General features: G+C 38.1%; 1 protein-coding gene across 1 annotated transcript; it reads left to right on the forward strand.

The window, feature by feature from the left end:
• LOC104293448 (centrosome and spindle pole associated protein 1-like) lies at window positions 1–27,650 on the forward strand (the record flags this gene model as incomplete). The annotated part of the gene is given in 15 exon segments (XM_009892953.1): window positions 1–153; window positions 2,667–2,779; window positions 3,887–4,036; window positions 5,256–5,399; window positions 6,153–6,165; window positions 6,168–6,250; window positions 8,086–8,152; window positions 9,621–9,741; window positions 10,449–10,594; window positions 11,156–11,296; window positions 16,809–16,849; window positions 18,129–18,192; window positions 22,249–22,358; window positions 22,536–22,686; window positions 27,424–27,650. Coding segments are annotated over 15 exon segments (1,724 nt in total), but the record flags the coding sequence as incomplete, so codon positions are not given.
• Between the last annotated feature and the right edge of the window lie 266 nt (window positions 27,651–27,916).

The following is a 27,916-nucleotide window of genomic DNA, read 5'->3' on the forward strand; positions in this document are numbered from 1 at the left end:
CGGACTTGAATATGATGCACAAGCAAAACGAAGATGCATATCATAATCCAGAGGCAAGACTATATGAAGATAAAAGGGCTATTGTATCTGTTGACCTAAGTTTGGCCTCCCCAAGACCTGAGAACACAGAAGCATCTACAAATAAAATAGCAGGTTTTTAAGAATACTGTATTACAGCTCTAATTATTTATAGGTCTTAGTAATCAAAATTCTCTAGTTTCTTTACTCCTTTCTTGTAGTCCTGTGATAGTGTTAGTGCTCTCTATCTGTGAAGTCAGTATTATGCTTCTTTCCCAAACTTCTTCATTGCTGTCACTGTGTGCACTGCTAATGTATTTTCTTATTTGTCGTGTCAGTTATGATGGATAATAACTGTTTTAGCACTGAACAGTCAGGATCAGTACATGAGTTTTCCAAGTTCAGTGTCAAATCAAATCTTCATACGCATTTGTTTTACTCTTAAATGATACAGTAAAATACAAGAGTATAGTAGGAGAGATGATAGAATAAAAGCAGGAGGAAGGTCTGCAGATATATGACATTATAGATTGAGATTAAATTGGTACAGTAACTAGGTTAACGAGTTCTAAAAAGTTACAGGTAAACTGGGTACTTATGCAGCCCTGTGCACTGCCTCCACGTTTTAGGGATTTTATTTTATTTTCCTATTTAAAAACTAGCGCATCTTTCTCTCTCTTCTTATGTTTTGTGAGATATCTAAATGAGAGAACTCTGGTACTCCAGACCTGTCCCCAGTTTGGGATGGGCAAGGGTCAGGATTGGTGATAATCAGCAAATCCATGCCCCAAATCACCAATCCTGACCCTTGCCCGTCCCAAACTGGGGACAGGTCTGGAGTGCCACAGTTCTCTCATTTAGATGAGACTCCTCAAGTCAGCTTAGGTGCTGCTTTTCTTTCACCTGTCTGAACTGTTGCACTTCTGTGTAAAAGAATTACATGGTATTTGGGGCATGGATCTACGTCATAAGATTCCAATTCAGTGTCCTGACCACTGGTTGTAGAATAATTTTTTTTCTTCCCTCTGTCCTCCCTCTTGCTCTTTCTCCCTAATATGCTGTATATCTAACCATTTAGCAGGGAGTGAAACAGGCAAGGTCGATAAAGCAATAATGCGGAATAGCAAAGAGCCTGCTCATCAGATCACTTATTTTGGGATCAGAAGGTGGTGCAGATCAGCAATGGGAACTTCATAGTCTTGCACCTTCTGTTTGATTAGTCAGGCAGTAAAGTGGCTTTGTGTAGGTTTTGGTTGCTTGGTTTTGTGTGTGTTGTTTGGGTTTTTTTCCTGTTTGGTTGGTTTTTTACACCATTCCCTTAAAGAGGAACTTGCAGGATAGTAGCTGGTACACAGTAAGTTCATTCCTCAATATGTTCCATAGCCACTTGTCTGTCCTGTGTCCGTGCCTTTTAAATGGTATGTAAACTTTATTCTGACTTTCTGTGTAGAATATATCCTGAGTGAAGTAAATCCATCCTGAAAGAGCCACATATAAATTTAGTTATACTTTGGAAGGATTCAATCAGTGATTCCATGTAAGGAAAAATAACACTAACCTCAAAGTGTAGTCCTTGGTATGCAAGCACATGCTTCTAAGGCGAGGTTGTAGCAGCAAGCGTATGCATTCCTATGAGAATAAGTGTACGTGTTATTTCTGCTTTCATCTGACTTGGGTGGTACATCACTATATAGGGAAGAGTAAAGGGGAAGCATGAAAACAGCTACAGCTGTGTTCAGCTCAGTGGAGCTATGGCTCTTGTGCATCCTTGCACTGTCCTTTGAAGCAGACATGATATGAATGAAGAACATGCTGTGTCAGGTGAAAAATTAATGCAGCATTCTTCCTTCTCTTACTTCCGTTCTCCTCTACTTCCTTTCACGATCCTGTTCTACAAAAGCTGTTCTGTGTAGCATCTGAGCAAATCCTCCTTTCTAGAGCTTTGGGGACTGTATGGTTGTAACTCGGGGCTGAGAATAACTTAGTAACCTCTCCTCAGTGTTGCTCCTTCCAATACAGGGGCGGAGGTTGAGCTGAGAGAAACCTGACACTTCAAAAGTCATAGTGTGGAAGGCACCTTACACCGGCAAAATTCGATGTTCTGAGTGCTTAGAATTTTATTTGCCGTTTTTGGCCTTCGGTTTTTGTGGGATCCATTGCTATTTTACCTAAACATTTGTTCTGTTAGGATGTTTTGGTTTTGACAAGTTTATAAACCTAAGGAACAGAACTGCATGTGCTAAGTCAGAGTAATTGCAAACAGAGAAGTTATGAGATGTAAAATCTTTGCTATTTGAATTAACTTAGAGGTAACATTTTTAGATATTAACCGGCAGATTGGTCAGTGGAATATGTGACTTTTATAGGTGTTGTTTTGTAAAATGACAGCTGGCTTGGACATTGTCAATTAAGCAATTAAAACCTGACAGTATTCTAGGCAGACAATGTAACTTTTAATCATTGCTATTGTTTTCAGCTATACCCTTGAATTATTGCTGCCATAAACTACCTTTTGAAATAAGTGTCTCAGATTCCTGCTTCTTCACTTGGGCTTGCTGCCTTAGTTTGCTTTGACTTTTATCTGTAACTCTTTTTTTTTTTTTTTTTTTTTTTTCCCCCTCCTTCTTCTCCCCTCTCTTTCTCCTTAGGTTTTACATTTGCACAGACCTCTCCTTTTGCTCGAGGTAACGTGTTTGGTGAACCACCATCTCCACAGCATCTTAAGCGACAAGAGTCGTACAAGAACTTTCTTCGTCTACAGGTGAATGCACACACCAGTTATTATCTTGTTAAATGCATATTAAAAAAGAGAGATTACAGTCAGAGAAAATCATCATTGCTGACCAAAGACCTTATCCAGTCATAGCCAATTCTGTACAAAAGATGTGTACTGAGCTATATGCTACTGAGTTTCAGATTTTTGCCTTATATAAGAAATGCCTATAAAAGTGATGCTATTAATAGTTGGCTTCATTAATCTAGATTCTGTCCTTTTTTTGTTCCCGAGTATAACTCTCTAAATACAGTATTCGAACTCTCAAACTGTGTATACAGTACAAGTTTGCATACATAAATATGTAAAGAAACCAAGATGTTTGCCCTTGGTAAGGCTACGTGGTACAAATGCATGTTCATCGCAGTGGAATGGTGATCAGTGAGACAATAATAATGTAGTTATTTCTTGATGGGTATATAAAACATGATTGTTATTCTACCAGTTTGTGTCTTCTGTCCATAATACTTTGCATATAATCTTATGTCACTGGAATTAAATACCAGTTTAATTAAATATCTATATCAAGGAAGTCCTAGGTAATTTAAAAGAGTACAAATGTCATACGGTAGTTTGATGTGGATCTCTTAAAAAGAAAAGATCAAGGCTTTTTCCATGTATAGCGCTGCCAAAAAGAATAAAGAATGGGCAGACCTCTGGCTTCAGTAAGTCTCTGCTGTGTCTGAAAACATTATAATCGTGGAAAGGAAAAGATAATTGCTATGTCTTTTTTGTTTTGGTTTCCCATCTTCCATTATTTAATCAGTGAAGAAAAGGGTTATTCCAGCATATCTGGAATAGAGTAAGCTTTAGGAAATATTCAGGTTTTATGAGTAGCATTTATAATTAGAGTTGTTACTGGAGGGTGGTTCAGTAAAAAGTGGTCAAAAAGAAATAGCAAAATACCAGCTCATTTTAAAGGAATTCTGAGGCTGAAATGTAACTCTAGCCCTAGAATTATTTCAGTTGCTCCATGTAATCTTTGATTGCACAAGTAGGTACTGCAAATGTCCGTAGAAGATCGCAATGGTAAGTGTTGTTCATCAGATTATTGGGGGCTATTGACAATGGGATACTTCTTTGCGTTTTTTCTAGATCGAGGAAAAGAGACGTAGGGAAGAAGCAGAGCGAGAAAAACTTAAAATGGAAGAAGAAAAAGAAGAAAAAAGACTAGCTGAACAAAGGATGAGAATTCAAAAAGCATATGAAGATGAACAAGAAGAGAAAAGAAAGAAAGAAGAGGAGGTGCAGTATTTTGATAACTTGACTTTTTTTATCTTAAACTAACCCTTTGTAATATTTGTCCTCCAGATGAAGAAGGTAAATTGAGAATTGTCCTGTGAATTGGTCTTTGTTTTTAAATGGGTCTACATTTGCCAGAGGAGAGGTAGAAATTTGTCCATACTAACTAGCATGTTCTTCTCACTCTTTATGGTATACTACCAACTTGAAGTACTGTTAATTCTTCTAAGACAAATTATATAGTTTTATAATTGCCCATGGTGCTGTCCTTTCTAAAGGAAATTGTTTGTGAGGCCAAAAAAAAGCTTTGTCAAATTGGTGAATTAAACTTTTTTTTTTTGTTTGTTAGCCTCTTAAATCTAGCTCCATGGAATTATTTGTATTCTGAATGTAGCTGTAAAGGCATATTTCTTAAAGCCTTTTTTTGAATTGGCCAGGATATGTCTTTGAGATGAGAATACTGCTTGTTTTGGAAGAATGCCAAGCAAATCTAATTAATACTTTTCATGGAGGTAGACTTGCAATTCAATTCAAACCCAAAAGCTTGCTTTATCATCAATTGAATGAATTTGCATAATTCTGAATCTCATAAATAATTGTAGGAAAAGGACGCAAGGCCATCAGAGATGGAAAAGTCTTTCAGTACCCTGCGGGACTATGAAAGATCAGTTCAGGATGTAGGACTTTGTTTTCTAATACAGAACACTTGGCTTATATTCTAGATTCTCTTCCCTAGTAAGAGCAAGTTAGTTGGGTGAGTCTTGTCTACTGGATAATAGAGCTGGTCTAGTATAGAGTAGGAAGCTAACTGGTATCATCGCTTTTCACAGACACAAAACTAAAATTGAGACTGGATGATCATTTTCTCTGTGGGCTTGTGATAGGATGGTACATGTTTGCAGTATGTTTTGTTTGAGTCTGAAATTTTGGAAATGACTCCTACAGTTTAGCCTTAACTGGCAGCAGATCTGGGGACACAAACTGATGTTTACTGAAGTTATTACAAATTCTGTTAAATGATGTTAGCAGAGCCAGGACTGCAGATGTTTGATATTTGCATGGCATAGTTTTTAATTTGAATGTTTGAAGTCAGCCTAATGAAATATGCTTTTCATTTCAGACTAATCACTTTGATGTGTAATTTTAACTTCTCAAAGAAAAACAAAGCAAAACTTTAATAATGTTGAGTCTTTTTTATGTACTAATAATGTTTATGTTACAGCGGAGATTGAAAAATAAAGAAATAATTCGATTAGATGAAGAGAGGCAAAAAGAGGCAGAAAAAAGAAGAAAGGAAAAAGAAGAAAAGGATGACCAACTTAGACAATATTTTGAGAAAGAAAAGATGGAAGAGGAAAAGAAGATGGTATGTATCAGTGACTTTCTAAAATAGAAATACTGCTTCCTAACATTAAAAAATAACTGAATTTTAAAGAAAGTGCATGATTTCTTAGACCTCTACCTTCAGTGTTGTTCCCCTCTTAGTTTATCAAGCTATGGTACACTTAATGCACTCACAGAGAACAGCTAATTGAAAAATCAGACATGCTACAGTGGAAACTTATCTTGCTGATGAAATTTGCATTAAAAAATAGTGAAAACAAGATAAATAAGAAAAAGCTGCATTCTATAGTTGATTTTTATATCTACTGTCACGTACTGTGGCCTGCTTTTGATGAGGTCCAAATACAAATAAAAATAAAGTGTTGTAATTTAGAGGACTGGAGGACTTTCATCTTTAACAATGATATTCTTTAATTTAATTATTTTTGTTTGCCCTGAATGATGTAAGAAGTCCTTGACATAGAATTCTGATGGACAAAATATAAGTATATTATAGAACTGTTTTTTTCTCTTCTAGAAATTTCTACATGCCGTAATAAATTACAAAAAAAATACATAATAGAAAAAAAATTAAAATTAACATAGGTATAGGAAAAAATCACGTGAAATAATTTTTGCAATTGAAAGCAAATTAAGTAAAAAAATAATTCAGTTAAGATAAGCAAAAGGATTTTTCTGTCAAATGAAAAATATTAAGAATAGTCTTGATTTCCGAAATAATACTTCATTCAGAATCCATAGGAAGGTAGTTTCAGTCTTGTGTTCCTCCTTGCAGTTTTCAAAACAACCATCATTCCCGCTCTTCAGAACAAATCAATAAGAAAAGAAGAAAGGATTCCCTCTGCTGAGAGCCATATATCTTACTATGCACAAGTATGATTTTTATAGTCAACTTTTACTGATTTAAGACTCTACAGTGTATGAAATCCTACTAGGTTTTGAATGATTGCCAGTTATTACTGGAATACCACAAATAACTGGTGACAGTCTTTATATTAGCAGTGTTGTAGCTCTGAAATTTAATGTTAAATTTTTATTCAAAGTATTGAAGAAATTTTTTGGGGTATGTTGTTTTATTTTTTTTTCTGCATGCGCATTTTCTGTAGAGATGAGTACCCCATATATGACGGTACATACTCTATCCAGACCCCATTTGTCTGTGTTCTCAAGTTTTAGGATTGTCATGGTTTAGGCCAAATCGGCTACTGGGAACCTGGGGGACCCCACATGGGACCGACAGATGCTCCCCTCTACCCCTCTTCAAAGAGAGGGGCAGAGGAGGAAAAAGAGACTTATGAGTTTAGAAGGAACTAAACTACTTTAATGAAATATTAATAATAAAATTAAAAAAAAAAAAAAGAAATATATACAAAACCTTATCAAACTCCCGAGATGACAGTCAAGACACCAACTGGCACTGGGGCAGTCCCAGGCTGGACTCAGTGACAGATGGGAACTGGATTCCGGATCTGCGTTCAGGGTCGGGATCAAAGGCAGATGAACAGAGTCGTCCTCAGATGTCAGCCATTGGAGGAAGAGAGAGATGACCCTTTGATCCCTCAGCCTTTATACTGAGCATGAGGCAGATGGGATGGAATACCCTCGTTGGTCAGTTTTGGGTCACCTGTCCTGTCCGCTCCTCCCTGCAGGTGGGACCCCACTATGCTTTTCCGCTTCCGACCCTCCAACAGGGCCAATAACAAAGTTGGTTGGCCTTGGGTGTTATAGCAATAGGTATAAGCAAGAGCCTCTCTGCACACCATGCCTGGGCATCAGCTATAAACATTGGTCTTATTACCCTGAGGGAGTGAACATTGTCTGCACAATATGCTGTTAATTTCAGTAGTTAGAGAGGCCCAGCTAAGAAGCAAAGTTACTGAATAAAATTGGTTCCGTTTTACCTCAAACCAGGACAAGGTTAATGAAGTTTATGTCTAATCTAGCAGCTCATTGTGGTCACTCAGAGAAGAACTTAGGTCAGGCATGAAGTTTCATGTTGATTCCTAGCTACAGACATTATTATTTTATCTTTGTTTTTGAAGGTACAAAAAGATTATAACTCCCAATACACTTCACTTTCTGCTTTGCATCACAAATGAGTTACAGCAGTGGTCCTGAGACCACTCATTTCTTTCACTTGATTTCATCCTCCCTGGGATAATTTATTTTTTTTAATACATTTCTCCTGTGAAGAGTAGATTAAATAATCATCTATGATATTTGAATCTCAGGCTACACTTCTGACTTTTTATCGGAGTTTTTTTTTACACCAACTGTGTATGAACTGGGCTAAAAATTTTAAAAATTAGTTTGCCGTGAAAATGGTAATCTGGCAAAATACTTTATAATGCAGTTTCAGAAAACATTTTTAAGTAAGACTTTCAACCTTATTTAAAACTGTTGCTTTCCCTAAATGTTAAGAATGCTGTGGAGAAAGGTCAGTTTATTTCTGTCTTTGCAGTACTTGGTATAGTCTGGATCTCTGAATAGTGCATTATAGGTATTATCATAGTAATTTAGATATGCATTTCAAGATCAGATTTGAAAAGAACTTGGGCATTAACAACCTGTAAGGTTACTATTCTGTCTTCCAGTAGTAGTGGTAGTTAATGTAAATTGGATATAAAATAAGGAAATAAAATGTACTTATGTCTGCTATATTTTGTTCCTTTGACATATTAACATTTCATATTCATTATGTTTACTAGGATCCTCCACAACCAAGGGTTCCTTCTCCACCTGTCCCTGCTAGAAGAAATCAGTTGCGCGCACTTGGTAGGTATTGCAAGCTTTCTTTTTTGCAAGCTCACTTTCTATTATAATAAAATTGGTCCCAGTTACAGTTCTCTTGGCTGCAAAGGAATAGTCTTATAAAGTTTGCATTTCTATGTGGGTGTTCTCTCTGTCTCAGTATTATCAGTGTATTAGTTTGGTATGTCTGAAGTATTAATAAAAAATAAAAATGCATTTATTATGTATCTTTGTCAGGAAATATTTTTTGTAAAAACTCTGGTGGTGGAATAGTCTGCACGGGAAGTGCTGGATCTTTCAGCCAGGACAGTGGTGACCACTGTGACCAGAACATTGCACAATGGGAGAGTTTTGGATTGGCTGAGTAATAGATTAGACCAACTATGTGTAGAGCATTACAGTCCTAACTCTTAAATTCTGCTTTTGTTTGTTAATCTGCCTCATCTTCTGCTCATTTCTCTTGGCTTTCACTGGTTGTTTTAAAATTCAGACATGCTGGGAGGATCTTCTTTGCTCTTTATATGTTGGTTATCTTGGCATTAAGTGGGTGGAAAGCAGTAATTTTTCTTCTGATTCTTTTTTACAAGTATAAAAGACGCAACACATGGAATACAGCAGTAAATGATGTCCTACAAATGCTAGCCCCCAGCAGTCAGTACCTGGATCCATTCTGGGGAGTTATGGCTCTTCCGCTAAATGGAAGGCAGTGGTTCTCAATGCAGCTCTCGGAAATCGATTGACTCAGACCATCTATCTTGAGAGAAATACAGGCATATGAATTAAATCTTGTGTTTGACGATTTAAGCTAGTAAAACTTGCTTGCCTGCTAAGTTCTGGACTCAGACTAAAAGTTAGTAAAATATCAAATTATTAAGAATGTTATTTGGAAAATAAGGTATTTATGAAACTGTTTTAACTTGTGGAGGAATGCCCTCCTAACCACAAAAAAAACCCAGCTTAGGCCGAAAGTAGGTCTAAAAAGTCAACATAAGCACATACTAAAAATAAGTTTTGAAGGTAGAACTCTTGAACACTTAATAAGAGAGTCTGCACTGAGCAGACAGATATCCCACTTTTGAGCCAGGAAAAAGAAATGACGTTGTGTGCTTGCTGATACCACCTGAATTCCTGTCGTCTGCCTCTGGGACTCTGAGGACAGTGTAGATTTGCTAATTTCAAAATAAGGCTGTTTACTGGCAGTGTCCACTTGTTGGTATTTCGTAGCTTTTCCTCTTTTAAATGCAGCAAAATGTTTCTGTTGAAATTCATATGCTTTCTACCATTCAGGGGATCTGGTCCTTGTGCTGTCTCAAAATACAAGCTCTGACCTAATTTCTACTGTATGAAATGTTTGGATTCTTGTGTTTATATAATCCTTTCTTTAATTAACAGTTCATCATCTTTTTTTTTTCTTTTCACCTTACATTTATGAGGTAGGCAGAAAAGTGTCTCTGACATTCTTTATTTTTAAATTATTTGTGTTAAATTCCAGAGGAAAGAAAGAATGTGATAAATGAGTTATCAGAGATGAGGAAACAGCTTCGTAGTGAAGAGAGGCGACTGCAGGAACAGTTGCTAAATGTGGCCAGTGATGATGATATACCAATTACACGGTAAGAATTTCATCTTCAATTTTAAGAGTTAGATTTTGCCCGGGAGCTCAAAGATACTGTGTATTAGTAGCTAGTATTAGTTGACTAATATATGTGAGTAAAATGAAAGTATAAGGATAGAATTTGTATATAAAATTTTCTTTCATGCAAAGCATATGGAGTTTTTCCAAGAATCTTGGAAACAGTGTAAGAATGGCTGTACTGGTAAGATTGGAAGTTGCAATACTCTGTCTTGGAGAGTGGTCCAAAGCAGATGTCTAAGGCAGAATTTTATCTCGTTATCTTTTTTCCTTGGGCATAATTTGTGTCTGTAAACTGCAGTAGTACTGCTGATGAATATGCTTATGAATATGCTTATGAATATTACCCACCTGTGGAAGTACTTTCTTATTGAAAATCATACCCTTTTTATTTAAAAAAATTGGTTTACTTCCAAAATGAGTTAGTTAATCATACCAATTAGTTGGAAAAGACTCATTAGATCATCAGTCTTAGTTCCACTCCATAAAGTATGAGGGGTTTTTTTTGCTTTTTAAGTAGGTTATCCCTTTTTATAACACAGTATGCAGTGTCATTACTTTCAAATTTATTTTCCTGTTTTGATCACTTTATTTAAGGATAAAAGGTGCGACCTCTGTCAGTATTATATTTCCATGAACTCATTCGTATTACAGTGGTAAATTATGTTCTTTTATAAACTTTTCAAGCGGGAGGAGAGAGAAGAATCCAAAGGACGTATTTGATATGGCCAGGCTTCGTCTGCAGGCTCCAGTACGGCGACCTTCATCAAAGGATGCACAAGATCCCGTGAATATACAGAATATCTGGGAATTTAATGAACTTAAATACACAGGCAGGTAGATCTTGTTATTGATGAAGATAAGTAGTGAAACATCTGTTGTTTTCTTCCCATCTTCCACGCAACCCAGGATTTAAAGACAAAAAATAAAAATCCGCCTCTTCAAAGCTACCATCCATACACAACATACCCTGTGGACAGCATTTTGTATATGTGTATATCTCTCTCTGTGGCCATTTCTACAAGTGCACACAATTTACAGCATTGTAATGCTGAGTTATCAGTCAGAGCACTCACCTAGCCTCAAGACCTTGCTGCTTAAACTTCTTAAACTCCCTATGCATTTGATATTATGGTTTTATTGAAAGTAGAGTGAATTTGATTATTTTTTTTTTTACCCACCCAGTATGATTTTGTGTAACCTTTTGTTTCTTTACCAGAAAATGTATTTTTTAGTATAGTAAAATTGTAAAATCATTGCTGAAGTGGCTTGTCCTCTTGGCCATTATCACTGTTATTTTCAGTGTGTTTTATGACTTTGTAGCTAGTTGTTTAAAGAAGTTTTTCAGAAACGCTGGTTTAGGGAAAAATTTACATTTCATACCTTTTCCCTAGATTCTGAAACGCGTATGGGCTTGAGGCACATGTATCCTGATCCTCCAAAAGATGACCACACTCTGGAGATTCAACAGCAGGCACTGTTGAGGGAGCAGCAGAAGAAACTTGACAGAATGAGAATGAGGAGAGAAACAGAAGGTAAGGAATGAACGGTCCAAGATAATTTTGGGTTTTGTTTATTTGTTTTGCATTTGATAAGAATTAAAAAACACCAGCTGTAGTTTTACTTCTTTCAAGTTCAATGTCAGCACTGCAGTAGAAAACTGTAAAACACTGGAATGCTGAAATTCTGTCATAATGTAAAGCATAAAAAGAGCAGTAAAACTCTTCAGCTGATAGAAGTAAAACTCTTTTGTGATAAAAGTGTTAGCAGGTAAGTTCCTTCTGGCTTTTCTTCAGTTCTCACGGAGGAAGTAGATGGCTTTGAAACTGAATTGGTTAACGTGCAGTGTGTCTTCACCTTCATCTCCTTGTAATGGATTAAATTTATTTTATTTTGATAGTCTTGGGTCAACTATTTCAAAGTTTCAGAAATCTGTATCTGTAAACAGGCTTTGCTTTAGAAACCACATGTAAGATATGATAACTAGTTTAAGGTTCTAGAATGAAGTATTGCTTGTATCGCTTGATAGAGATCATCCTAATACAGTAAAATATTAAGAACCTAAAATAGTAAAATATTTTGGCTGCATATTGCAGAAGCAGTGAAAAATTAATGTAATGCCCCTTTTTTTGTATTCTGCACTTAACTCCAGATGTAATGTTCATTCGGATATCTTATATGAACAGTCACGAAACAGAGCAGTGTCTCAAGTTATTTTAGATGTTACTTAAAAATGTGAGAGTCGCTTCAGCGTTTCCAAAAGTTACAGTTGCAACTATACAAGTGAACTCAGTTTTGAGCACAAGATACAGACTTCTCAGGAAAGTATTCGTGTAAGTCAGACTGGCCTAACTTAATTTTTGAAGAGAAAGTAATGTTATTTCTGTGGTGGGTTAGCCTTGGCTAGCAGGCAAACTCCCATCCAGATGCTCGCCCGCTGATGTCCCCTCACTCATCCCCAGTGGCAAGACAGGGGAAATGGGAAGAAGAAAGCTTGTTGCCGAGGTACGGACAGGGAGGTTGCTTACCAGTTGCTGTTGCAGGCAAAACAGACTCAGCTCAGGGAAAATGAACCTTATTTATTATCAATTTAAGTAGATATTTCATTGGTGATTTTGAGTAGTGGGAAACAAAAAGGCAGACCTTAGAACCACACCTTTCCTGCCCCCTTCCCCAGGCCCAACTTCACTCCTGATGCCCCTGGTCCTCCTCCTTGGTATCACCCCAGGATCAGCTCAGTCCCTTTGACGCAATGAGTGGCGTAGGAGGGGAATTGCCGTCAGTACCTATGGGTTTCCCTCTGCTGCTCCTGTCTTCTCGAACCTTTCCATCTGCTCCACCATGGGGAATCTCTGCTCTGGCACCTGGAGTACCTCCTCCCCCTCCTTCTCAGACCTGGGTGTCTGCAAGGCTTTTTCTCACGCTTTTGTCCTGACTCCTCACTGCTGTGTTTCGTTTTGCCCTTTCTTATATATGTTTGCACAGAGGCACCACAAGTTTGGCTGATGGGCTCAGCTGTGTCCCACAGCAGGTCTGTTGTGGTACTGGCTGGGCATGGGGCAGCCCCTGGTCTCTTCTCACGGAGGCCACCCCTGCAGCCTCCCCCTCGCCAGACACCCAGTACCTTTTCAGATTGCTCCTTAGACTTTATTTAGCCTTTCACATGAGGTGAAAGTTTATCATAGAGAAACCCAAACACATATTAAAGGAAAAGAATTACACCTTTCCATACTGCTTTAGAAAATCTGAATGCCGCTTCTTACCACTAGTTGTGCTTTGAGGCTTGTTTGTGTCACCTGTTAATAGACCCATATGTGAGTAAGATTAACAAAATTGATACCAAGATGTGAAGGGTGACAGTTCCTTGCAGGGTGTTTTGTTTGGTACCCTGGTGAGTCTTAAGGATGATTCCTGTTCCACCTTGGATGGATGTGCTGGTGTTCAAGCAATGTGTGCAACATTGCTTATGTATAATACAACATCGTGGTTGCAAATAAGCATATCTATACCACCTTCTGTATTAATTACAGGCTTTTGAATATCATTTAATGTCTTAAATGGAATATATAGGGTTGTCTTCAGTCTTCCCTTTCGTGAGATTGACTGAAATGATAGAAATAATTCACTACTTTCAACTGAGATCTGTGTGGGGTTTGGTTTTGTTTTTTCTGCCCTTAGACTATTTTTCAATAGGCCAGTCTGAGAAGGCTTTCATTTAATGTTGTCTGGAGAGGAACTTGTACCAGCTAGAAAGCAAAATTGCCTTTTTTCATTAATTTTAAGGACAAGCAGTCATTTTAGACATATGCTAATGCTAAATAGGTAATTCAGGGTTACATGGTGACAATCTAAAGAGGCATTTCCTCGGACTATTTAGGTTAGTTGGTAGACAAGCAGCTGATTTTTAAAACAATTTTCCACTGATGCTTATAGAGGATCCTGAAGCAGCCTTTCTTCTCCCTTTCTCTCTCCTACTGCTTTACAACATCATTTAACTTTATAGTCTGTCACTGTGTACTGAGCAAGAGAATTAATTAGTTGCCATGTATCTCTCTATTTCCAGTCTATTTTCCTTGGAGACAAGTTTATCATCTTCTTCTCACTGAAAGTAGATGAGTGGTTTTACTGTCTGATTTAAGGCAGAAAGAAAGATGAATTAAAGCAATATGGATTTTTGTACTGTGGGCAAATGTCGTATTATAGGCTGTAGTGGCAAAGGCTTACTTGTTTTCCCACACTATATGTAAGTGTTCTTTACATGCTTTATATACTGTTTTTTCTCTGATATGCTTTTTCTTTCTTTTTTTTTCTCTTCCTGTAAAAGAGAGATATGTGGACTATTAGTGGAACTATTATCCTGAGAAATTAATCATCTTTTTTAAATGTCCCTGTAAATAAGGCAGTTTTTTGCAGACTTCTGGACAATTACTATTTCGGGGGATAGGAAGGAAAGGCACAGGAGCAGGTTTGATGTTGTTGCGCTGCAGTGCTGAGCTCTGCTTGACTGGAGTAGCATATCAGGAATGGGCTGGTTGTCAGTCCAGGAGGAGTGACAGCATGTTGAGGGTACATTCAGTCCTGGGGCTTTCTGCAGTCTCCTGCTCTGATTAGTACACCCTGACAGAAGCCGAGAGAACTGATTTCATCTCTTGGAGTTTATATCAAGCGAACGGCATCGTTCTTGCTAGTTAAATTGGTTGTTGAGATGTCCCACCTAGGGGAGAACATCATTAGTCTTGAGATCTGTTGATATAAATGGCACCAGTATAGGTTAGGGGTGGACCTGCTGGGAAGTAGTTCTGAGGAGAAGGATCTGGGGGTCCGGGTAGATAGTAAATTGTCAATGAGCCAGCAATGTGCCCTTGTCGCCAAAAAGGCCAATGGAATCCTGGGCTGCATAGGGAAGAGTGTGACCAGTAGGTCGAGGGAGGTCATTCTCCCCCTCTACTCGGCACTGGTAAGGCCACAACCGGAATACTGTGTTCAGGTTTGGGCTCCCCAGTTCAAGAGGGACAGGGAACTGCTGGAGAGAGTCCAGCGAAGGGCAACCGAGATGGTTAAGGGATTGGAGCGTCTCCCTTATGAGGAAAGGCTGAGAGAGCTGGGACTCTTTAGCCTGGAGAAGAGAAGGCTGAGGGGAGGCCTTATTATTACTTACAAATATCTAAAGGGTGGGTTGAAGGAGGATGGAGCCAGACTCTTCTCAGTGGTTCCCAGTGACAGGACGAGGGGCAACGGGCACAAGTTGGAACATAGGAAGTTCCGTTCCAACATACGGAAAAACTTCTTTACAGTGAGGGTGACAGAGCACTGGCACAGGCTGCCCAGGGAGGGTGTGGAGTCCCCTTCTCTGGAGATTTTCAAGACCCGCCTGGACGCAGTCCTGAGTAACGTGCTCTGGGCAATCCTGCTTTAGCAGGGGAGTTGGACTAGATGATCTCTAGAGGTCCCTTCCAACTCTGAAGATTCTGTGATTCTGTGAAATACAACTGTTTAGCTACACAAACATGCCTATTACTGGCAAACAGATGTCTGGAACACAGAATAAATTTTTTTTTGAGCACCCATGAGTTTTAACTACAGAACTGTTGCAATGTTAGGCTTCGCTACATATAAATGAGACTCCTGACTCCCTCTGCCTAGCTCTTGATAGACCACTAAAAAAAATGGCAAAACACAAGTGGGATCAGGAAGTACGTGGCTCAGGTGATCCCTAATTATAGAAGAAATAATTCATTTTTGGCTGTCTTAATTTTTGAAATTTGATGCTGTATTTGTTTGTTTTTCTACTTGGTTCATAGCAAGTTTAAACAAAAAATGATAATTAGAGAGATTTCTCTCCATTATTGGGGTTTTTTGTCTCCTAGCTGTGGAGCTGAGATGGAGTTTAAAGTGTCGCAGTTTAACACTAGCAACTACTGGGATGCTGCATACCATTAACTTCCACTCTTTTTTTTTTAAAATTCACAAAAGTTTTTAATATAAGAAAAATATGTGATGTATCAAATTTAATATGTGAAGATGATGGCAAGAAAACCAAAATACTTATTTTAGGGAAGGGAGGATAATCTTTACTCTAGTAAGAAGGCCATCGACTCTGACTTCTTACATACGCTTTGGAAAATAGGTTTCTGTTTAAATGCTGTTTCATCTGAAGTTACTTAACCTGTTGTGTTTTCTGAGTATTGTGTTCCAGTTGCATTAGGATTCAGCAGTGTGCAGAATCCTATGATGAAAAAAAATATTTCTTGCTAGCTGTGTGACTAGATATTAAGATGCAGTAACTCAAATAATAAAGACCTTAAGTTATCAATAAATCAAACAAAAGGGTGAAAGAGAGGAACCAAGTACAGCAGCCTTTTGTGCCCTGATGTGTTGCTTTGATGGCTTAAACCATGCTGCCTTCCCACAAATTGATGTTTTTCACGTTCTTGAGTCGACACTTGGATGTGAGCTTTCTATAACAAGTGTTTACAGTATTGTTGTAAAATAGCACAAAAGTAGTTCTGACTGTTGCAATATAGAAAACTTTTTCAGAATTCAGCACGATTTAGTGCAATTTTAGCATTTAATGAAGTGTGGTTATATCTTCTTAAAAAATTGGTTTTCAGTCGCTACAAAAATAGTTATGCTTCCTTTTGTTGGATAACAAATCAGGTTTTGAACAAGATGGAAACTGTTGATTTTTATTAGTGATGAACAATATAGCTCTAGTAGGAAAAGTATGTTTGCTCTTTGGGAGAGACTGATTAATCCAGCCTTAAAAGGGCTTGCACGTGCTTAATGTTCTTAAAAATAATATACTACTGCACTCTGTTTGATTTCTCTGGTTCCACTTAAATTGACATAATGAAATGGGAATAAATATTGCATTCAAATGTTTTAAAAATATTCATTAAAATGTGTGTAATTTTAAAGAAGTAATGCATAGTTGTCTTCATTTTTGTGATAATATGCTGATAAAACTTTTAATATGTTTTGGTATTAACTGTTTTTATCTCAATACTACCATTTTGTCCCTTGTCTATGTGGCTTTCGTTCATCAAGATGAATCCGCTTCTGGCGGTAACCCACAAACTATGCGACTGGTAAGAATTAAACAGTTGCTTTATTATATTACTTTGCCTTTTTCAAGTGTGACAAATACTGTGTCTTTCACAGATTTGGAGAAAGGAATTACACTTAACTTACAAGACAGCAAGTTTATGTACTTCTCTTGCTTGTCAATACAATGAGTAACAGCTTCTTTAAACTTGACATACAAGTTGTTTATCTTTGTATGTAGAAGTAGTTTGATTCTTCAACTCCCTTCTTTTTATATTCACTGGTGGTACTTTTATGTTCATATGATGTTAGGTTGCTGCTGGGGGCGGGAATTAGTAGAAAAGGCCAAGCCAGAAGCAGTTGCTCTGAATTTAGGTGGCTTAAGTGATGCACGTGGCAGTCAGTAATTAGATCTGTTGTCTCAAAAGGGATGTTTATTTTCTGACGTGATGAAAGGAGCAAAATAAAATTGGAATTCTGCACTAACCCAAACTACAGAATAACAGAGTTCAATTCTGTCTCATGGGAATGTGAAACTGTACAAAACACAAGACTGTGCAAGAGCCTCAAAGATAATACTGTAACTATACACAGAAATGAAACTTTTTTTTTATTAAAAACCCCGCACCTTAATGCATTTTATATTTGTAATTTGTTGCCTGAAATTCTTCTTCAGAGCAATGCTTTGCAGTAAAAAAATTTCTTCTCTTGTTCTGTTTCCTCTGGTAGTTTCTACTGCTTTGATTTCAGAGTGGTTTTCAACATAAATTATTCTATAGTAGAATTTCTATAGCAAGTGGTTGCAACTATGCAGTGAAGGATAAGTGTTACTCTTAGTGCTTGTTATTACTATGAAGAAATTTGTTATTTTAATGCTTTAATATCAAAGATTGTATGTGGTGGGATAAGTGAAACATAAGGAATCATTCTTCATTTGATCAGTACTTTATAGAAACCTTAGGCACAAAGCTCAGTTCTAGTGCTGACTGTTCTGAAACTCAAGCGGAATGAGAATGTATTTCTTGATGGAAATGTTGGTGTTACACAAATCATGACAACAGTTGCCATGTGTAGGCAATTTCAGTAAACAGGATTACTACACAAAAGTAAAAAAAAACCTAATGCTTAAAGAGAACATGAATTATTACTTTTATTACATAAAAATGTATAGGTTTTTATAGCCATATAAGGAATAGTATAGAACACTGTAGAGCTGCTGTTTGCTTTGCAGAAGTTTGGCAATTAATGTAAATTAATTATAGTTTCGCCCCAGAAAGATATTGAGGTATCTGAATTTGCATGTCTTCTGTTTCATTTTTGTAGTTCAGGATTGAATCTAATGAGTTCTTGAAAAATTCACTGTTGGAATCGGATAGTGCTTTTATCGGTGAGTTTATACCTCCCCTTAACCATGTTACGAGTGTACAAACATGTCATTTAGTCTAATGATGTGTCCCTAAAATGATTATTACTGTTTTAAAAGTTGCAGTGGTAGCTGTGGTGATTGTTTTGAAGTATTAGAAAATTATGCCTCCAAATTAAAATGCAGATCCTTATGGAATTGTACTGCAATAAATTTGTGTAGGTCACACCTGAAGTTAATGATGCTGCTCACCTGCCTTGTTACACTTCACATCTTTTCATGAGAAAGCATCTTTCTGTGCTCATTGTGCTCTGACTGGGATGTTAGCCTTGTCAAGGAACTTTTTTTGACATCTTCCAAGTTTCAGTTAAGGAAAAGCTAGTATTAGTTTGGCAAATATGTTACAACAGTAGAATATGTAATGCTCTTCTATTGTTCTGCAGCAAATAAAACAATTTATTAGCAATCACAGCTTACAGTTACGAGCTGTCCATAGTGAAATATAAAAGTGTTGGGCAGCCAGTGATTTGTTTCATTTTCATTCTTTTGTTTTGCAAGCATGCTTGACTTCAAGTATGATTATATGGGTACAAAATAGTGATTCATTCTAAATTCCTCACTTTACTGCTATTCACACATTACTTCATTTCACATAACTTGCAACATCATACTTGTAAACATTGTCACTTCTTAATCATCTGAAGTAGATGACTTAGGTTTTTTAAAGATTTTTATATAGAGCATCGTGTCTCACGTTGTCTTATGTCTCTTTATTCGACCTCTGTATGTATGTATGTAAAAGTGCTGTTTCAGATGTGTTTTGTTTCCAGTCACTAGAAATAATAATAATCTTCTCTTTTTTAAAAAACCCAGCCAGCTCAGGCCTCTACGCGTTATTTTCCATTAGTAGGCATTACAGTACCTTGAAATTCTCTTCAATCATCTATGGGAAATAATCTTACAAGGTTTTATTCTTTGCTGTAGGGGAGTTACAGCAGATTCCTGCAAGTGCTTTTTGATGAAACTAGATATGTTTCTATAGACCAATGATTGTTATCTCTGGCTTTGGTTAAAAGCAGAATTTTTCATTCGAAATGTATTCAAACTTATTCTGTTAACGTGCAAGTCCTGGAGTCCAGGACAGAACCTGGCGCTGGGAAGGGTACGGGATGGGGCTTTTTCAGGCTTGTTCAGTGCATTTGGTGCTCTGTAGCCTGCAATACGGTCGTCTTTGGGTTAGGAAATATTATTTACTATTTACAGACCAAAGGAGGGAAGGATGCCTTAGGAGAGTCCATCAGTCCAGGATGGGGCCAAATACCCTGTCTGTAACAGTAGCCAGAACTGGTGCATGGGGAAGGATATGAGGAGGGGAGCAGGCGTGCAGCAGCACTGCGGACTCCTCTTTCAGCCTCCAGCGACTTGTAGTTCAGAGGCTTCCTGAGTCAAATGCCGTGTGTTTGCATTTAATAGATCTTGCTAAGCTGTCTTCAATACATTGTCTTTCATGAATCAGAATTAGCATTTTTGAATCCCTCTCATTGTTTCCCATCAGCAGTATTGTGTGGATATACTTCACACAAGGCACAGTGTGGAAATTTCTTCTTTCATCTGTTTTGAAGCTGCCACCCGTGTGATGGCGTGCTCCTTGGTTTTATTCACCACTTTCATAAGGTTCATGATGTTATAGTCCTCTCTTCTATTTCTTCCCTCTCCCCCTCCAGCTGATTCTCGCAGCTTAGTGAGGTGAGGGAGGGAACTTATGATAATATTCACCACCCCCCCCCCTTTTTCCTTTTTTTTTCCCAGGTCATTTATGACTCTGTTGACAGGGATGTGCCCCAATACTGAGCTGTAGGCACTAACTAAAACTTTGTTACCTTTTGCATTATTTGGGTTTTATAAATAGCTATTAAAATTCTGAATATGAATCTGGTGACTTCCCATCCCTGAAATGAAAAATAAAAACTCATTAACTTTGGGCTGCTTTTTCTGTGAATTGTGCTGCTCACATTGTCTGAGGGTCTTTTATGAAATACTCGTGGTGTATTTTAACAATATTTTTCATTTCCTAAGAAGAGCATAACACTCCCCTCTGGTTTTTTGTTCATTTTTTTTTCACGTGGGTTTAAAATCCAACTCAATTTTGTAATAGTTGTCAGCATTACAAATGAATTTGTCTTTATCTCCTAGGGTTCAGAAATTTGAGGCAGTCAGGAATAAAGAGGTTTATCATTTTCTTTTTCCCTTTTTTGCCTCACTTGAAGCCCTAGAATTCATTAGTGTTAGTGCAGTGATTTGAAAGCATGTCTACGTAGCAGCATCTGAATGATAAATGCTTAAAGCAACAGGTAGCATCTTACACTGATGAAACACTAAAGGTGCAAATAAATTCTTCTGCAGTTTGTACTTTGTTTCTGTTGTGATAAATTCACATGATTAAAAAAATTTTTGTATTCTGAGTAATAGCGCTATTTTGAATATAATGAAGTTCAACTGATCTTGTAACTAGAATTCTGATAAGTGAATTATTAGCCATATACCATTTCAAAAATATACTTTTATTTTTTTACTCGAAACATTTGTGATAAGAGCATGAGTACCTTTGGTGAAACTGGGGGAGGGAAAAGAGGAGAGGTGAATAAAATTTTTATTTCTAGGGAAAAAACAGCTGGCAATATGATTTTTTTTAAAAATATCTGTCTTGTTTCTCTGAACTTCCCTGATATAGCAATCAAATTTATTTTTCAAAGCTAAGTATTTCAATTTTCAACCAAAGTAATTGTTACTTCTAAAATTTCAGTTGATGATCTTTGAAACGCATGAATATGATATAAGATATTTCATTAAAATTTATTTTCAGATCGCTAGGAAATGAAAAATCCATTCTTTCTACAGCTGTGGTTTATTTTCAGTGTCACTGTATGTCCTTATCTTTCTTTAGAAAAGCAAATAATTTCAGATAAATGCTGCAGACTTGTTCAGTACTCTGTGTGTGTCTATATTTACTCATATATATGTATATATTTATATACACACATATATGTTTATATATATAATTACATATATTAAGTTTTGTTTTAATTTTGTTTTAACTTAATGTGTCATACTAGACTAAGAGCCTTTCCAAAAGGTGACTTCATTGTCACAAAGAGTAATTGTTGGTAATGGATTCTGATTGGTTTTGTTAAGCAGAGTCCTTTCTTTTTCTGGGAGGCTCTGTTCATTGGAGGTACTAGAGGCACTGCAGTAGAGTGCAGAGCCCACTGTCCACACCAAGCCATAAACCAGCCCCCAGGCAGTGGTTGCTGGTCCTGGAGAGAAAAACAGTATCTGTTTGAAACAGTTCGTGTTTGAAGTCCTTCCCAGAATCAGCAAAGGAAGAAAAATAGAAAAAACAAGTGTGAAGCAGTGACATCGCCTTAGGGTTCATTTATGTTACAGAAACAGATTAACCCCTCTGCTCCCCCTCCACTGTGATGTGATAGAATTATGATGACAAATTTATCTAGTTACTTATTTTTGTATGACTAAATTCTAACGCGTTCTTACACGAAAAAGTTAAGATATAACTGAGATGTGATTAAGGCATTGATTACATGACCATATATTCCACGTAACGTTATTGTCTATTTACATACGTAGTTTATTATGTGATTGTATCCTTTTATGCGTCCAATTTGCCTAGTGTTCTCTTTCTCAAGCAGAGATACTATACTCGTTTAAACGAGTACTCATTGTTTTCCTTAAAGGTCTAGGTACAAACAAGATATGGTGAAGTAAGGTAGGCGATGGATTTGCGGGATATGAAATGCCTTATCTAGATAAAAGATATTTCAATATATATCTCAAGATATCCCTTGCCTTTGCTTCAAGTTTACCCATTGCTGCTGTAGCTTGTTCTTTTGTCTGCATCTGGGTATTGCTCGCTAGCTTCATGCAAGATGTCCTCTTTGGATACATTCCTCTAATTCCTGTGATTAAGTCAAGCACAATATACTGGCTTGTTTTAAAACATAAACGGTCTCGAACACTGATATTTTGATATCTTTGAAAATTATTTCATCTCTGTTTTTCCAGGTGCTAATGGGGAAACATTTCCTGCCTTAGGAGAAGTGAATTTATCACCACAGCCTCCACCTTCTGCAAGGGAGAGGAGACGAATAAAGCAGAAAGCGTTGGAGTGTGGTGTATGTATGATAACCAGATTGGCTTAAATGCGAAGGTAGACCACAGATCTAACGCTGTCAGGCAGTTCCTGTGGTCCCTTAGTGGCTGGGTGGTATGGATACAGAGGGTGTACATTTCCCCTTTTAAAAAATGTGCTATTTAACTGAAGGATTTGTGCATATTTTTTTTTTCTTCAGGATTACGTTCCACCAGACCAGACACAGTTGCTGCAGCCTGACGGCTTTTCTTTGCACTCGAACTTCAGCCTCGATGTTGATCAGTTGAAAGGCAAGAATGAAGAACGATTGCGCAGACTGACGGAGCTCCAGCAGAAGTCTGCTTATTTAGGTATGCTCTGTGTAGCAGAGATGATGTAGGGAATGCTAATACTAAGTAATTACAATAATTAAAGGAACAAATATTAATAGACTTCCTGTAGTTGAACAGTGAGCAACTGCCTCAAACATGGGAATTATTTATAGAGTTCTGTAGCTGGTGCAAGAGGTTCCCCAGAAAACTTCAACACAGCTTTTTAGAGTAAGCTTAGAGGAGGGTAGTAGGAAAAGATGCTCTGATTGCCGTCAGATCAGCCACTTGTACTTCTCCTGTCTGCACTACTTCTAACACTGCGATGTGTCTGTGCTGGCAGTAGGATGTGGATATCCAGCTGCATGGCTGAAGTGTTAGTGGAAGGGAATGAAGCTCCTGACTGATGAATGTTGATGGGGTGTCTGTGCGAGTTGATTGGCATTCCTAGGAGTCAGATGTCTGGGGTCCAACCAGAACGAAGATATGCCCAAAAATTGTGTATAAAGAAGTACTTCAGTTTCTAGTTAATTTTGGTTTTATATTGGTTTGTTAAAATGAATTTGTTAACTGAGGTTTGTTAACAACCTCAGTATTTGAGGTTGATCCTGATACCTCTTTCACTATACAAACACTTGAATTTATTATGTATGTCTTGTGACCTTATAATACATCAAACTCTGGGAGTTATCTCGGAGCTGCTCCATGGGCTGACTGCCTGATGTAGATCTACTTTGTGTATGAGGTACTGATTATGGCAACCATTAATGGCCTTTAATTTCTCACATGGATTACGACCCAGCCGATACGCTCTGTGCTAATGACTCTTTCATATGAGTCTCCCTTTTTTAGGAGGCGGTTGCTACGCTGTCTAGGCAATTACAGTATCAGTATCCTTTTTATAAACTTAATGAGAGTACAGATGCTGACAGTTTTTCTGATTCTGTTGCTATGGGTACTCTTACAAGTACTTCATCCCTTTTTTGTTTGGTTTAACCATCTCACTGTGATTTTTAAGTCACTAAAAAAACCTAACCATTCATATTAATTTCCTCTATAATCTAAACAAATGCTTTACTAATTTTACTCCACCCAAACATTTTTGCTATGTGAAATTCTTTGCCTTCTCTGCCCTTGTTCTATCTCACCTCTTTTATAATGTCACCTTGAATCGTGTCGGCTTCTATTTTGTTTGCCTTCTGTTTGTCATGGTCTCCAGAGCTTCAACCTTTAGATATATATAACTTTTGTGTGTGTGTATATATATTTATTTATTTATAAGTCTATATGTAGCTTGTTCTTTGGTACACATGGGGACTATCGTTCATCCTTAGCATATGTGCCTTTTGGAAATGGAACGAGAGATCCTTTTGCTCAGCTGTGGTCGTCAGGGCCGCACTGCTGCCTGCACTCCTGTTCCCTTCTCAGACCCAGTGACATTACAAAAAAAAAAAAAGAGTGAAGCCAAGTGGTTTTATTCCTTTTTGCTAGCGGTTTGATAGAATGCTTATAGCATCCTCCCTTTCCTAAAAGCTAGGACTGTTATTTCTCCTCCACCCTGAGAGACACTGCTGGGAAAAAACAACTGTGTGAAATATATAACTAAGCGACTCTAACTGGTTATCTTCCCTTTAAATGACTGGGAGATGGCAATTTACCGGCTTTGATAAATCTTAAGAGCTGATCGTGTTGGCACAGTGGTTCACTTCCCTTTATGTGACTGATGTGGGAATCCTAAAGCCACCCAGAATTGTTTTCTTAATTGGAAAATTAGTGCATATTGGAGCCAAGCTGCCTCCTCTGTTTTCACCCATCCAAAAAAAAACCCCATTCCCATCAACTTGGTGGATACTTTGGGCGATGAAGTCTGTGCAAGCCAGCAGCTGCTTTCTCCAGTAGGCAAAGTATGCATGTTCCTAACTGCGTAAACAAGAGCAGACTCAGAGACAGAAGAGAGAATTCTCACAGCTTTGAGCACATTAGATATGTGGCTGAGACCCTGCTATATGTAAGAGAAGTTGCCTAAATTGCTTGAGCCTCTTTAGGCATTACTCTGTGCCTTTAAGTAAAGGAATGCTGGAGCCTGGGCTGATCTACAGCGGGCAGCAGCACTGATTGCTGGTAAGCGCAGGCTGACAGAAGGAGTTTGTTCTCATCTAGGGGCAGGACATGCTGCAGTCAGTGCGTAGTTTCTTAAATCAGTATTTCACATGAGTGAAAGAGGACTACTTATCCCCAGCCTCCAGATACAAACTGTGAATAATCAAGTGGCAATTCCAAAGAAAAGTCTGTATATGAGGCCCAATTAAGAATTTTATGGAGTATACCAAGTGTTAAAATGCATAATGGAGCAACTTTTGTACTGTAGCTGATCTGTTGTGCTTTCTAAAAGCAGCACCAAATGAGTCTGATATGGCGATGTGCTTATCTCTGAAAGTTGTTCTTCCCTCTAATGGCTTTGCCTTTGAAGGCAATAATATTTAAAGTTGAGGAAATCTGGCCCTCTTGTCTGAAAATCCATGCCTTGTTTGTCTTTAAACAAATACGTTCCCTTATTTTTATGGTTTCTAAATATCATTTCTTAAAAAAGGAGCAAAAAGAAAATTAATTCTCTAGGTATTGTTTTCCCTGCCGTGTGCTGTTGTTAACCCCTGTTAACCACTGTAACTTTTGTATGTAGAAACTGCGGGTTCCAACCTGCAGGAGAGTTCATCTGACTCAGGATTTAGGAGACCAAGAGGTCTCACTCTGCTGGCTTTAGACCCCGCATCAAGCAAAGGGCATGACTGACCCTAGAGAGAGGGCGGTCTGTTTACACTTCAAATATTATAGAGAAGTTTTATTTTACCCAGCCTGGAGGATGATCAGATCGCCACTGTCTGTGTGACGTGACAGAGCTAGTGATTCACTGCCAAGTTCTTACTAAACAAAAAGTAGCTGGCATTTTGGTTTGGAACATGCATCCTCCTGCCTTAGGCACCGAGAGGACAACTGAGCCTTCAGTAGGTGGGATTGTGCAGTTTCTGTCCGTGCCTTCATGTCTGTACACCTGGCTGCTGCGTCTGCAGGGCTTGGGTTCGCACACCCACGCTTAGACCATCGGCTTTCAAGCGTCAATAAATAGAGGGGGAGAAGAGCACAATGGAGGAATTGCTGTGAAAATAAAGAAAGGAAAATGAGACAGAACTTCGGTGAATCTCCTGCAGCTGTGTGGCAAATAGAGTGTAAGATTCAGGAAAGCAGACTGCGCTTCAACTTACGTTTTTGTACCATACATGTGCAGCTGTAACTTTCACTATGCATTTTTTTATGTATGTCCTTTATTAAGAGCGTTAAATAGAGAATTTTGATGGAAAAATCCTGGATGACATCTGAATAAGAGGGAGAGAAAAGACGATCTCAGAAATTTTATAACTAGGTGTCTTTCTTACTGAGGAAACGTTTTATCTGCATTAAGGTTAAATTCATAAGCTTATATATAATGAATAAACCCTTCTTATTACTGCCAACTCATTTTCTAAGGATAAAAAATACAGTAATTAATTCAAATTGCTTTACTGATTTTTATTACGAATAGAGTGAAAACGAGCCAGGACTCTGTGTCACTGACAAGAAACTTAGGAGTTTTGTTTTTCTTTTTGAATTATTTTAACTACAGGCCACAAACCCTAAAACTAACTGCAAACAACCTAAAGCTGGATAGAAAGTAGATTTTCCTGTTACAGAAGAAACAACATTTCACAGAGCAGCTTTGGTTTAAAATCAAACTTTAAAAAGGCCTTTCTTCCAGAATGAAAAACTGAAGTTTGGAAAAATCATCCAAATACTTAAATTACATGACATGAATTGCTTAAGTCAAATATTTTATCACTAAAGTATATAAAATTCTCATGTTTTACTGGAATGGGCATGTTTCTGCAAAAACTTCTGTGGTTTTGGATGGGTGGAGCACACACATCCAAATTGTTCAAACATTTTTTGGCCCAGCTTTAAAAAACCCCAACAAATCAGAACTTCCTCATTTACATGACTCAGCTCTAAAGAGGAAAACATCGCAGTTTTAAGTCCTGTTGTAGGTGCGAAGTTGAACCTTGCACAAATAACAACAGTGGAGTTCAGAATAATAACCACCGCAAGCTGGATTTTTTTGGCATTTTTTTGGTTGGTTTTTTTTGGTGTGGTGTTTTGTTTTGTAGCAGGATGATGATGATTTATGCAGTCTGCATTTTAGCATGAGATTGCGTTAGAGTTATTAGCAATGTTGGACTGTGCTGTGCAGACTTGCTTGCATTTGTAGAGTTTACCAGTGATAAAGTAATTCACCCCTTCCTGAGTTCTGGCCTGAGTAAGCGACTGTCTATACAGCAGCGTTTAGCCGTAACGCTGTAATTTAGTGGCCTTATTTGTACATCCATTTCTTATGCTTATATGCACTGACAGATTTGACATGTCCCTATAGTCGGAGGCTTTGGGAAAGCTGGAACCTTCTACCCAGCCCATCCCAGGGTGCCTGTCTGGCTGCTGTGTTGATCTGGCAGGGGAGGAGCTGTTGGCATCAGACCTCACAGGCTCAGCGTGGCTGCTCTTGGCTGGTGGGCTCGGTTCCCTCGGTTCTCCAGCACAGCAAACGCGTGTGTTTTGTAGAAACAAATGTAATTTAAAAGCATTGTTTATGCATTTATTACAGACAAATAAGCCTCTTCGGTATAACAAAATGTTGTGGTAAGATGTGATAAGCTTTTGTCCCCTTTACCATATGTATGTTGTGCTCTGTCTCAGGTGATAACATTTCCTTGGGTGAAGCAGATGACCTGTTGAAGCGTGCTCCAGCTGAGGACAGCAGACGGCCCAGTTCCGTTGACACGGTGGCAACAGAGCCCTGGCTGCGACCGGGCACCTCAGAGACACTCCGAAGGCTCATGGCTGACCAGTCCAGCCCAGCAAAGCTTCCACCTGACAACACGCTGCCGCTGAGTTGGGAAGGCCTCTCGACCGCCCATGGCTGAGGGGAGCCCTCGCAGCGGAACCGGGGCTGCTCCACACTGCTGCGCTTTCCAGGGTCTCCTCTGGGCATCGGTCGCTTCTGTGTGGAGCTGCGTGTGTCACTCAAAATAGCAATAATGAAGTAGCAGAAGCTGCAGCGCGATGGAGGCATAGAGCGGGGATGTTTTGTATTACATGACGTAGGAAGCAGAGGGGTAGCTTGGCATTTTTTGCACTTTTCATACAAGTTTCAGCCTCAGAGCTGGACTTAGCACAAAACCAGAGTGTA

Source organism: Charadrius vociferus, unplaced genomic scaffold (assembly GCF_000708025.1).
Source record: "Charadrius vociferus isolate BGI_N301 unplaced genomic scaffold, ASM70802v2 scaffold539, whole genome shotgun sequence".
Classification (NCBI taxonomy): Eukaryota; Metazoa; Chordata; class Aves; order Charadriiformes; family Charadriidae; genus Charadrius; species Charadrius vociferus.